Here is a 13240-nt window from a genome sequence, read left to right as displayed (position 1 = left end):
GTCTTTGTACCTTCCCCCATATTTGCAGAGGTCAGAAGGTTTACACTCAACTCTTGCAACCGCTATAGGAGTTATATTATTTACTTTTATCTTCTATAACTGTCATTGGAAGTTAAGTGCTTGGCAAGAAGTTATAGCGATGAATCAAGATCTTACTCACATACTAAAATGGTTACATGTGGTCCGATTCATAAGCTCTTGTAGATAAATCTAGCATCTAGAAATGTTCCCAAGTATTGAAGGGTCATCCATGTCTGGACGACTTTCCTTAGTACGGATGAGCCTCTCATAAAAAGATTAAGACAACCCATGAGTGATACAATGGATGAGTAGGGGCAAGCCCAAGTGTTATGGTAACCTGCATTTTGTGGACGACAACCCAAGGACAAGCTACACTTATCCTTCACCATCACATATAAAATTAAATTTCTTTCCTATCGAAAGATTCACACCATTAAGTTCATATAAACTAAAATCAAAGAATCACATTTGCAATATCACAACCTTAACCCGTAGAATATAAAAATATATTCTGTCCATAAAAAAGGAACAAGAACCAAAAGTTCATGATAGTGGAACGTATCCCAAAACATCTAATGTCTACCCTTCTCACAATTTAACCTATGGCAACCACTAAAGATCTAAGTTGCAGCTCTATAACATAAAAAAATTAAAATCACACTTTCAATTGAACATACCGTTAAATAAAAATATCAAAGTATACTAGATGAATAATATAGCCTAGTTCTGAGAGTACAATAGTCTAAGAAATAATGACAGGGATTAAATTGATATGACATTGAAAATGTTAGGGACCAAATTAACATGATTGAAAGGTTAATGACGAAATTGAGGGAGAAAATGGGCAAATGCCCTTTTCGCGCAAAATTTTTAGCGTTCTGCCCCCTTTTCCAAACTAATTAGGAAAATACCCTTTTTTTGTAACTCGATTTTGTCAAAATTGAGTATGGGACGATCAAACTTAAAAAATAAATAAATAAATAAATAAATAAAATTAATAATAAAATTAAAAAAAAAATTTGTATGGAACTCGAGTTCCATAAAAAATGCCACTATAGGTATTCAAAACGCTATTGTAGGGCTTTAAAACGCCACTGTAGGGCTCTCTATGGAGCGATCAGACTTAAGAAAAAAACTTGCATGTTTTAAAACACCAATATAGGGCTTTAAAAAATTGCATGGAACTTGAGTTCCAGTAATTTATTTTTTCTTTTTTTAATTTTCAGTTTGTTATAATTTGATTGTCCAAAAATCGAGTTTTAAATTGAAACTTGATTTTTAGAAAGTTGAGTTTTAACAGAGGAGCATTTCCCTAATTAGTTTGGGAAATGAGGCAAAACGCTAAAAAATTTGCACGAAAAGGGCATTTACCCATTTTCTCCTTAAATTGAGATATAGTATATAAAGGATAGAGACCAACTTTGTAATTTACCCTAAAATCTAAGAAACTAGAGAAAGGATATGTTCATGCAACCATCATACACACAAACAACATTATCAAAAGTTCTAGCATTACTTTTATACCACGGCAAAAAATGAGTAATGACCTTTCAAATTGCACTATTTTTATGCCCCCAAATCGCCCTTGGCAAGAAGATATGGTAATTATAAAACCCTTTTAGGCATGACCTGTCTGGGTTAGGTGTTTTGGTGTTTCAATTCCCAATCAAATGCTCTCTCTCTCTCTCTCTCTCTCTCTCTCTCTCTCTCTCTCTATATATATATATATATATAACATTAGTTGGATTTGAGTTTGCATTAATTATTAATTGTTTTAAAAATGAGAATATATGTGAGTTTTTTTAGTATCAGTTTAGAAGTTGAACTATGAGGTTTTGCTAAGCTTATTTTTATATTTTATATTTTTTTATGCAGAAATTTATAATTTTTTAGTTGTTATGAAAGTACTCTATCGTGGAACTTAATTAGACAAAAGTAATGGTGAGTCAAATGAAAATAATTGGAAGTGACATGTTTTGGCTTTCATAATTAGATTTTCATTATCACCTTTTTTTTTTTTAATAATTTTTATATAGATGCTTAATCATTGTTGAGAAAAAATTGTAATGATGTTTTGCGTTTCATTGTAAAACATTTTCATATAGGTATATTTTGATTTAGTAGAAATTTATGAATGTATCAAAGTAAGCTATGTATTTAGTACAAAAAGTTATGATATATTTTGTAAGAGATAGTGCTATAATTATAGATGATAAAGTAGTGGTTTGGGTTTAAAGAAAACATTAAAAATAGAGGGCTACAAGTTGGAGCTTTTGAATGGTAAGAAAACTCTATTTTTCTCTTTCCTTTTCTGACTATCATGATTGTTAAAACTTAATCCCAACTATATTATCATTAGCAAATGTCATTAAAAATATTTTTTTAATTAATGGTTTAAGGGTCATGTTAACGAGTGTCTTAAGAGAAATTGTTGATAAACTTTATTAGAAAAATTTTGACATCACTTTCATAATAAATAGAACAAGCTGTCAAAAAAATTAATTACTTTATCATTTTCTCATAAAATAGTGTAATAAAAATAGATCTTAAACCAATGCTCTTAAGACGTCTGTTAACATTTTCCATAGTTTAATATACCTAAAGTGAAATATTCTTACGAGAAAAATACTTTGTTGCAAATTAATAATTCTAATACATGATCATACAAGTTAACTCTACATACTTTTCTTTTTTTTTTTCTTTTGGTTAGATTTGCTAAAATAGATGTGGAAGTGGAAGTATAAAATCATAACATAAAAACACACAAGAGTTACATGATTCAGTTGAACAACTTATGTCTACGAAGAAAACCCTTAAAGGTTACATTTTTAATATTTGACTATAATACAAATCTTATGTTATTATGAATCTAATATGACCTATTTATAATATGTTTAACTCTAGACGAACTGTAATTAATAGACTTGTAATACAAAATATATATTGGCTTGCACACAAAGCATGATTGGGCTTGGGCCATGATTATTGGGCTAACATATATCTCAAACATTTTTAATGTTGCACTAAGTATAAGTAAGGGGGATTGAACCCTAGAATTGAACCCTACTCCACAATTTTTTTCTCTTCCTTATATTTCGTTAAACTTTTGGTGCTTTTTTTTCCCACTTCTTTTCGTTAATGGTTATTTTCCTTGATCACAGTTTATTAAACCACTTCTATCACATTGGAATAAATTATCCATCACATATTATGTTTTTTCATAACTTATTATTATTGTTATTATTATTATTATTATTATTATTATGAGTTATGTTTACTAATTAGTTGGCTTTGGAAATGGATAGCTAAAGTTCTAACGCAAAGAAAACAATACCCTGTATAGCTTGTGTTAATGGATGTTTTTGTTAATATGTTACCAAGCACTATCAATTTTAATAGGACAATTTTGACTATAAAATTAGTTGTAGTTTAAGGTAACAATTTTATTTAATATCATTAACATTACTACATATTTTGAAAATTTAACTGTTGTATTGCATGTTCTTTACACTCTTAATACACATGTCAAATTTTGTACCAATTAAATATTATTTACTATATGACTTATAAAATTATATTTTATGCATAATTTTAAACTACTAAAACTTGCAATTTAAAAAAAAAATATTGATGACAAAGTTATTGATCTTTAATTTTCTAGAAACCTTGCAAGCATTGATATTATAAAATGAAAATGTAATCCAATGACGGATTTGTCAAAATTCATCTTTAATAAAAAGATATTGACTAGGTTGTAACCTTAGACTACAACCAATTTTATAACTAAACTTTCTCCATTTTAATATACTATTCAATTAAATATTGTTTCGGGCTGATATTTTTCCTTCATTTGGTATCGATTCATACATTTTGTTCATTCCGTCTTTTAAATCTGGATCACAAGTTTTCTATTTTCCTCACTTTTGCTTAATTTTTATTTATTCAATTTTGATATAAAACTATTAAGTTGCAACTGATAACTATTACATCTTTGAAAGCTATTCAACTATTTGTAATAAGATTTTTGTAGTTTTTTTTTTACATAAAGATATAAAATAACTTGAAAACACCAAAAAAAGGGAAAGAGAACTTATGAGAGATGGTAAATAACCAAAGAAAAAAAAAACATAGAAAACATAACAAATGATAATCGATTAAATGAAAATAGGAAACAAAAAATTTGTTCCAAACCCCAATGTAAGAACATTAAGAATGAAAACCAAAAGAGAAAATAAAAGAGTCGCATAAGAAAAAACCAAATTTTCTCACCCTAAAATAAAATATACATTAATCGTATTTGAAGAAACTATTCATCAGTCCAAAAGAGACAAAAAGTTTCCTCTCCTTAACATGCAAAGCACATAATATGTATTTGAAAATTTTATAAATGAATAACAAGGTTAAAAAAAACTTACCCAATATTGAGTATATATGTGTGAGTAAAGTCGTACATTAAATAACGATGAGAAGAATAAGTACTTGATATAACATAATTGAACACATACTCATTGAACTTAGACTTTTTGACTTAAAGTGATTAATATATTATATTAATCACTCAAGAAAACTCCCCAAAACCCAATGAACCACAATTCCATAGCATAAAAGCAGATATATTATATCAAAATTCAAACTTTGTCTCACTAATATCTAAAACACAAAAAAGTTATATTAAAAAATAATAACCTTAACAGAAAAAATGTAGAAAGATTCAATACCAAAAAAAAAAAAAAACCGACATGAAATTCTAAAATTTATCTTCCTTATATCCAAAACACAGACTATTTAAAAAATATATATATTACGAAAAAGAAAAATGAAATGAACAAGGACATTTTGTTCGTAAGGGCAACCTTAAACATAATCTACATTTTGCATTGTACAATTTTTCTTCTTCTTTCTTTTTCCTATTTTTTATGAGTTGTTTATATTATGATGGTTAGTAAATAATGTTTTGTAAGTGCTATGAAGTCTTCTTATTATGCATGATTGAGAAGGAGTATGATTTCGGCATGTAGGAGAAATCAAAATTTTGCAAAGAGTCTTCATGCTCATGCAATTCAACATAGTTTTGCTGATTTGTAATTGAATATGGGTAGTGTGTGTGATAGGCACATCAATATGAGTTTTTGGGCATATTGAAGTAGCAATGTTGATATTTTGCAAGAATAAGTTTGTATAGAAAGAGGAGTTGTTTCATTAACAATTATGCTATATTCTCAGCATAATGTTGATAGGTTATTGATAAGTTACATTATTCTTATGTTATTAAAATCTTGTATTTGTTTTTTTTATTAATATAAGTGATGTATTTACCTATATTTGCGTCAATTTTAAATCATTCAAGACATATAAAGGACGAACTCTTTCTAAGATGCACTCAAAACAAATTTTAATCACACATTACATTAATAACAAAATATATATCTTACCTTATATAACAACTGAATGCAAAATGCTTTATGTTTCCTTTAAAAAAAATTTATAGAATTTAAAACACTTTTGAATAACAAATAGAAATAGCTTAAGTTAGAAAATCTAATAAATTATATCAACCATATTTTGTTAGTAAATAACCATATCATTTTTAGAAATGTTTGAGACTAATACATATAAAACTTATCTATTATTCTCATTTTTCACTTAAGAAAAAAAAAAATAAATCATCAAACTTTTCTGCACATTGTGTGGATTTGCAACTATTTATAAAACATCAATAACATGTTAACTAATTTGAAACGACTAACTATTTTTTTTTTTCTTTTTTTTCTTTTACACGCTCATCACAGTAAAATTTAGTCATTGAAATATAGCATGTATAGAAAGAATTACCTTCTGCTTGAATTCTTTATTGTGAATTGGTTCGCAACTAAATTTCTGCATGATATATATATAGCCAGTAAAATCTCCATGTCAGTTTCATCATTGGTAAAAGCAGAGTGTTCAAGATTATATTCAAAATTCAAGATTTTTTTGAACGTTAGGGGGCGGGGGGATGGTGTTCAAGAGTAGCAGGTAATAGAATATTAGGAAAATAAACAAATTATATAGAATATTTTCAAATACAATATAATAAACTACCCAACACATAGATCTTTTAACTTATAAAAAGGAGAAATGTAGGAGGTAAAGAATAACAATAAAAATAAGATTTGAACTCAAGATTACCTACTTAAATACAACATATATATAAATCTAATAATTTGTTAGTTATCTCAAAATTTTAAATTTGATAGAAAATGATTAACTTAATAAAAATAAAGACAATGAAGTAAACAATAATAAACATACATTCGTAAATTTGAGTTGACCCAAGATGGGAAGCTTCCCCCCCGCAGATAATTGTAAGACAAATCACTGCAGGCATATTATATAAAACAAGGATGTTAGGGACATTGGTCCATCCAATTGGTAAACGATGCCTATGCCCTATAGTGTCAATAATTCCCTCAAATAGCATAGTGTCAATAATTGATTGCAGTAGGTAGAAAGGATTCCTGAACTAGAAAACTGAATACTTAACTAAAGGCAAACAATGTCTTACATGTAGACAACAGAACCACTTATACTTTCAGGCAGAGTGCCATTTAACTTATTGTTTCCAAGAGACCTGACAATGAAGGCAATGGTAAATGCGTCAATACAGAAAGGAATATGTTCAGATGTAAAAATGCAGTTGAGAAAATAAGGTATATTACAAGTGAGTAAGAGAACTCATTTGGAAAAGAGAGTCTGGAATTTGCCCTCTTATATTGTTGAAGCTCAAGTCCCTAAAAGAGAATAATAATGTTATCACATGGACTGATAAGAAGTTATTGCTTAATAGCTCGTAGATATATAAAATTAGCTGTCTAATCTACTACTGGCTACTGCAATCCTTATTCAATGAGCTAAACAAATCATCCAAACAAGAAAGAAGAAACACGAAAGGGATTGAGAAAGATGGAAGAAGATAAAATAAAAACAGTGGCCCCTCATTGGGATACAAACCGAGTGACCTGATAATTATATGATTTCATTTTATTAGTTGTTAAATTTTAATATTGAAAATCCTGTAAATATCTTTCTTCAGGTTGGAGTAGTGCAGAATTGCTTAGAATCCAATTCAAATACAACCTAACATATTTCAGTCTTCACATGTATCCCAAAGTCACCCACCAATGGGTATTACTTACAATCGTTCCAAATGTTTGTATCCTCCAATATTCAATGGAATTGAATCAGAAATGTTGTTATTCCTCAAACCTCTGCAATACATGAAAATAAATTGTGATACCATATTCTGGAAAGGCAACAAATAAGGAAAGAAAACTTATATATCTGCTTTGCTGTTGCCTTACAAGACAACAAGAGACTCCATGTCGTTTATAAATGCCAGTGAAGACGTCCCACTTGACACATCGCTTATCACCCTACAACAATATCACAAATGTGATTTTTTGAATTATGCATTTACAAAAAAAAAAAAAAAAAAAAAAAAAAAAACTAACTAAATTTAGTTGACTTGTAGACACTCACAACCGCTCCATAGATGTCAAATTGGAAAGAGTTGAGGGTAATGGACCTTCAAAAGAGTTTCCCTGAAGCCCCCTATGGAATGATTTGCATGTCGTCAATTATATCTTGAACAAATTTATCTTCTAAGTAGAATAACAATGTTTGACATTGACTTTGTAGTGAAACAAAAACCTGAGCCAGATCAATCCTGATTGTAAGAAAAAGAACGGATAAGGTTAGCAGTATTGACTTACAAAACAGTAAGCCTTGACCAATTCCCTATGAAATCCGGTATCCTGCCTGTGAATTCATTGTCTGATGCCCACCTGAGACCGAGAGAAGTATTATTCCTCAAATAATTTTATCATTTTTTTTTTTTGGATAATATGTAAATTACACCCTTTCAAGTTTAGAAGGATTCTCATTTTCAACTCTAAAAGTTTCATTTTTGTCAAAATATGACCTTAAAATTTACATTTGTTGTCAAGTTAGTTCTTCCGTCCACTACCTTTAGAAAGCTACCAATAAACACCTTTTGAAGTTAATATCATTTTTTTTTTCTTCCCCTTTTTAATATTTCAAATAATTAATTGCATTTTTAAGTAATAAATTAATATAAAATCTTATTTCGTTAATGCCTCTCTCTCTCTCTCTCTCTCTGACCTAGACTGACCCCTCGGATCTGTGGTTCACCACTCCAACACCATCCTTATTGTTTAGTTCAATGTCTCGATAATCTCCCTTATTCCTTTATCTCCTTCTCACCCAATTACCCTTTCTCACTCTTTCTTCCTCAAACCCCCTCGTTTAGGGTTGTGCACATTGCAAATCTTTTTATTGATACCAAGATTATATTTTCGTGATCTTTATGATTTAGAATGGGGTTTAGGTGATCATATATAAATGTTAGACTCAGAGTTTTGAGTTGGTTTTTTTTTTTTTTTTTTTTTTTTTTTTTTTTTTTTTTTTTTTTCAATATATAGTACATAGATGGTTAGGGTGTAGGGATTTGAATTCTGGATGTTTAAAAATAGCAAAAGGTTCCAACCAATTGGGTTAGTGATACTTTTTTTGTGAGAGTTTCTTCTAATTATTATTTTTATATATTAACACATTAATAAGGCTATTTTCAAAATCATAATAAAAACCCTAATATAAATCTATGCTAAGGTGTCGGCATGGCAGATTACATGTTAAACGTTTTTGTTTTCTTTTGCTTCTATTCTCCTTTTACCTTTCTTCTTTGCTAAACCTAATTTTTCATATTTATAACTCAATTGTTTCAATGCGCAAGTACTATGGGTTCCGAATTAGGTTTGAAAGCTCAAATTAATCTGAAAACACTAGAACTTGTTCAAACCCTGAAATTAAAAATTACAGCTGGATTGCTTTTACTCTAACTTAACAAAGTATGGAAAAAGAGTAAATATGCGCAAAGATCCGATAATTCCACTCTAAGCCATATCGAAGCACAATGAACAATAAAAGTAAATCTTAAAGAGAAGGGAAGAGAGATGCAAACACAAGATAATATCAAGACGTGTTATCAAAGAGAAAATCAAAGAACTCGGAGAAAAATCTTTCCGCAACTCTCCAAGTCGAAATTGATCCACTAGAGAATAAAGTTGGAGTACACGAATATCAAAAGACCCTCAAAGCTTAGTCTACTCTATGTACTTGAGCCCTCCAAGCTCCTACAACCAATGGACTTCTTGGAGTCTAGTCTTCTCTAACTTCCTGGATCCTACAATTCAACCCGATTGCATTCACCACTAAATGGCTAATTCCAATGTTTCCTAATAGCACCAAAACCTTACTTAACACTTATATTAGATGTGGTAAGTGTTTGGGCTAAGAACCCCTCATAGATGTAGAGATAGAGAGGTAGAAGTAGAGGAAAACCAAAAGAAAATGTATAGATGATTGTGGATATTATAATCTCTAACTCTCAAGTGTATTTGCTAGGGTTTTTTCTCTGAAAAGCACTCCCTTAAATTCGTGGGTAATGAGGATATTTATAGTGTGAGTAAAGAATTTGGTAAAACACTATCTTTTTGCCAAACATAATATTTCGCAGATACCTCACGAGATGGCCCTTCTTGCGAAACACTCGCGAACTTGATAGCTTGGCATGACTCTTCAACTTCCAGTCATGTGCTATTCACATGTGGCCTTTCGCGAGTTACTCTTCTCACAAACTAGTCGCGAACTGCACTGATTCATCTTTGAAGTTTGATTCTTCACTAATCTCTCACACTCATCCTTTACAAATAAACCCACATAAATATAGGAAAATGATTGAAGAAATGACAATCAAATTTGGCACGGAATTAAAGCCAACAAAGGCCAATTGGAAATCACAACTATACAAGGTTACTATTGTTTCCATTTGTGCCCTAATTTTCCAAATTTTATAACTCAATTATTTCAATACTCAGGTCTTTTATTGAGGATTCCAGAATTAGTTTACTGATTTTGCCATTTGTGTGTGTGGATAGGGATTAGATTACAATATACAGAAGATTATATTATAGATTCAAATCTTTTAATATTTAAAAAAGTGTTGGCTAAATTTTTAGTATACAAAAATATTTTTTAATATTTAATGATAGCTTTCTACCTGTAGCAGAAATTGATTAAATAAAGAAAACATTAGAAACGAAGATGAAAATTTACCAAAATTTAAAGGTGTAATTTGGATTTATCATTTTTTTATTATCTTAATTATTAAATATATTTTTAGAAAGTTTTTGATTGAGAAACGCAGTAAGTCTTTTTTTTTTTAAGAACAAAGAAAAAAAAAGTAGTAACCTAGTTCTTACATTTGCTGGAGGTTTACTAAATTGGCAAATGTTGAAGGAATCTCACCACCGACTCCACAACTATCAATCCACCTGTCAAGGTAAACTATTTACATGAATCTTCTAATATTTGATATTCTATTTTCAGCTCATATAAAAATTTATTAGAATTTAACAATAATTGATGAATTTAACAATTGAAATACAGGTCTAAGCCAGCATTCAAAACTCATTTAATTTTTTGGTAAAAGTTTTGGATCCAAACATATTTGAAACTATTTATTTTTAACTCACCATGTGTTAATTGTAGAGATCATCTATATGTAATTTTACTTACATAACTTTTGATAATGAGTCATATAACTTATTTAAACAATTAAATTGAATAATCTTATAAATCGTCACATAATAAGTTAGAAAAGATATTTCCAAATATGTTTAAACCCAAACTCTGTTCTATTTTGCAACCCATTCAAGAGAACAACCTAAAAGAACTCTAGAATAATTTTCAAAAATTCTTGTGGTATCTTCAAATGATCAAAATAATATGAATTCTATGCAACAGTCGTATAAATATAATATCCACCAAATCACTTCTATGGCTCCTAATATAGCATGTGACTAATGCTCCGTTTGTTTTAGTATAAAATATTTTTATGAAAATATTTTCCCATTTTACAGAATTTTTTTTTTAGTAAGATATTTTGTCAAACATTTTCAGTCAACCAAATCAACTAAAGCAAATTTATATAAAATATTTTACACTTAAAATTTTGGTAAAAAATTTTACATTTGATCTCAAGCTCTTATCCCGATACTCTCTCTTCCTTAGACCTCCATCCATTTCACGCTCTCTCCCACGACTCTCTCCCTTCTCACCCTTAAATTCTCCCTCACCCCAAACTAGAGCCACCAAGCCACGTTTAGGTTCGTCGGTGCCACTCATCTCTGGTGGCTCTCATCGCTAACTCCACCGTGGCCGTTGTTGGCTCCACACCTCCACCCACCAATTCTTGGTTCGATCACTCAAATTCACCGACTCTTTTTTTTTTTTTTTTGTCCTACCATACACCAACTCTAACTCCAATTCTTTTATCCTCCCGCACATCGGCTCTACCACCACCTTCGTTAACTCCCCCACCGATTCTAAGATCTGGTAATTTTTACCACTACATGGGTTTATTGATTTGGGTTTTTTGGCTAGTTTTTGGGTTGTGGTGGGTGGCTGGGTTTTTCGATGGCTGGGATGGTGGTTTGTGAGTCTGTTGATCTCTGAGCTTTTAGGTGGTTGGAATGGTTTTTGGGCCATGGTGAGGGCTAGGTTTGTGAGTTATGGTGGGTGGTTGGCCGGCTTTGGCCTCTCCTTTTTTTCTTTCTCCAATTTGTGGATTTGAGTAGTCAGTGGAGTGTTAGGGTGGTGGTGGGTGGGTTTGTACAGATCTAGTAGTGGTTTAGGTTGTTGGTGGAGTGAGGATGATCTAGTTTTTGCCAGATAAAGTGGTGGTTGTGAAATTGTTAAAATTCCTTCATTTTGTTGAAAAATACTTTTTTTTTTTTTTTTTTTGCATTTTTTGGATTGCAAACCAAACACTATAAAATGAAAAAAAAATTTAGTAAAATATTTTATAAGTAAAATATTTTACATTAAAACAAATGGAACGTAAGAAAAAGTAATATTAAAGATACAACAATTTTTATCTGTCAAAAAAAGAAAAGAAAAAAAAAAAAGACACAACAATTTTCACAATTACATATATGGTTTATAGTAATTTGTGTAGCATTATTTTACTTTGGTTTATCAATGACACAATTTTTAGTATACATTATTCACAACATACCATGTCAACAATTATTTTTAAAAAATTATAAAAAAAATATGGTATTTTTAGAGTTATTGAACTCATAAATCAAAGTGATAAAATATATTGTAATGCATATGCAAACCTAACAACGTCATATGTCTCATATTTTGAAAAATATTATAGGTGTTAGTAAGTACCAACAAAATACCATCTAATGGATTTGCAGAACTTACATTGAAAATGGAAGGTTACATAACAATGAGATGGAAGTTGATTTTGTAAGTTCAAAATCCACTTATTTGTATGTAATTTTATCAATTGAAATAAAATTTAAAAATTAGAAAGGAATTAACGGTTGGTCTTGTATGAGATCTTACAATCTTTCTAAATTCCTCAAGTTCCCAAGCTCAGACGGTAGAGAGCCAGAAAAGTTGGTTATACCCAAATGCCTACAAAATCAACAAGAAAAACAATGATTAAATGATAAACCAAGAAGTTGATTCTCTTAGATTCAGGTTATCAAGTGGGTCGTATAAAATTCGGAAAGCAACAGAATATATATTCACTTGCATCTGGGTGGGCACTAAATTGCAATATTTGTGGAAAGGCTTCTTGGAACCTATTACGATTCGAATTTCATCATCAGATTTAAAAAAATTTATTTTAAAAGAGAGAGAGAGAGAGAGAGAAGAAGAAGAAGAAGAATAAAAAGAAGAAGAAGAAGAAGGAAGGTTGCTTTTGAAGAAGGCTATAGTATCCGTAAAAAAACACCAACATCTGGACGCACATAGATGACTTACAAAATTAATAATGAGGGAAACTTACAAGTTTCTTAAATTAGTAAGATTTCCAAGTTCATGCGGAAGCTCCCCTGATAATGCAGTAACAGAAAGATCCCTAATTTATTGAACATCAAGAAATAAAAATAACATAGGAAGGAAATGTTAGTTAACTGGGCGTTTTGGCACAATATCGATGGTGAGAAAATTTGTTTATTTTTATTTTCGTTTTTTATAAAAAGGTGAGCGAATTTGTTATCGGTTTGTTGCAGGTGTACTGTTATTTGATAAGATAAAATAAGAAAAAAGCTAAAGCTACATTCTTTTACAAATTGTTAAT

The 13240-nt window shown here is 29.9% G+C and overlaps 1 protein-coding gene across 5 annotated transcripts in view; it reads right to left on the bottom strand.

The window, feature by feature from the left end:
* Window positions 1-13240, bottom strand: part of LOC126720673 (probable LRR receptor-like serine/threonine-protein kinase At1g56140) — a 96446-nt gene that overhangs the window by 60104 nt on the left and 23102 nt on the right. For 2 of the 5 annotated variants that reach the window (XM_050423415.1, XM_050423418.1), the window contains 11 exons: window positions 12947-13018; window positions 12499-12570; window positions 10341-10412; window positions 7773-7844; window positions 7540-7611; window positions 7362-7433; window positions 7197-7268; window positions 6720-6791; window positions 6566-6631; window positions 6313-6378; window positions 5854-5898 (listed from right to left, as the gene is read on the bottom strand). In XM_050423415.1, coding sequence (XP_050279372.1) covers window positions 5854-5898; window positions 6313-6378; window positions 6566-6631; window positions 6720-6791; window positions 7197-7268; window positions 7362-7433; window positions 7540-7611; window positions 7773-7844; window positions 10341-10412; window positions 12499-12570; window positions 12947-13018 — 753 coding nt within the window. The remainder of the gene's footprint in view (window positions 1-5853; window positions 5899-6312; window positions 6379-6565; window positions 6632-6719; window positions 6792-7196; window positions 7269-7361; window positions 7434-7539; window positions 7612-7772; window positions 7845-10340; window positions 10413-12498; window positions 12571-12946; window positions 13019-13240) is intronic. The other 3 variants (XM_050423416.1, XM_050423417.1, XM_050423419.1) reach the window with 3 other exon arrangements.

Source organism: Quercus robur, chromosome 4, assembly GCF_932294415.1.
Source record: "Quercus robur chromosome 4, dhQueRobu3.1, whole genome shotgun sequence".
Taxonomy (NCBI): Eukaryota; Viridiplantae; Streptophyta; class Magnoliopsida; order Fagales; family Fagaceae; genus Quercus; species Quercus robur.
This window is presented reverse-complemented; position numbering and strand designations above follow the sequence as displayed.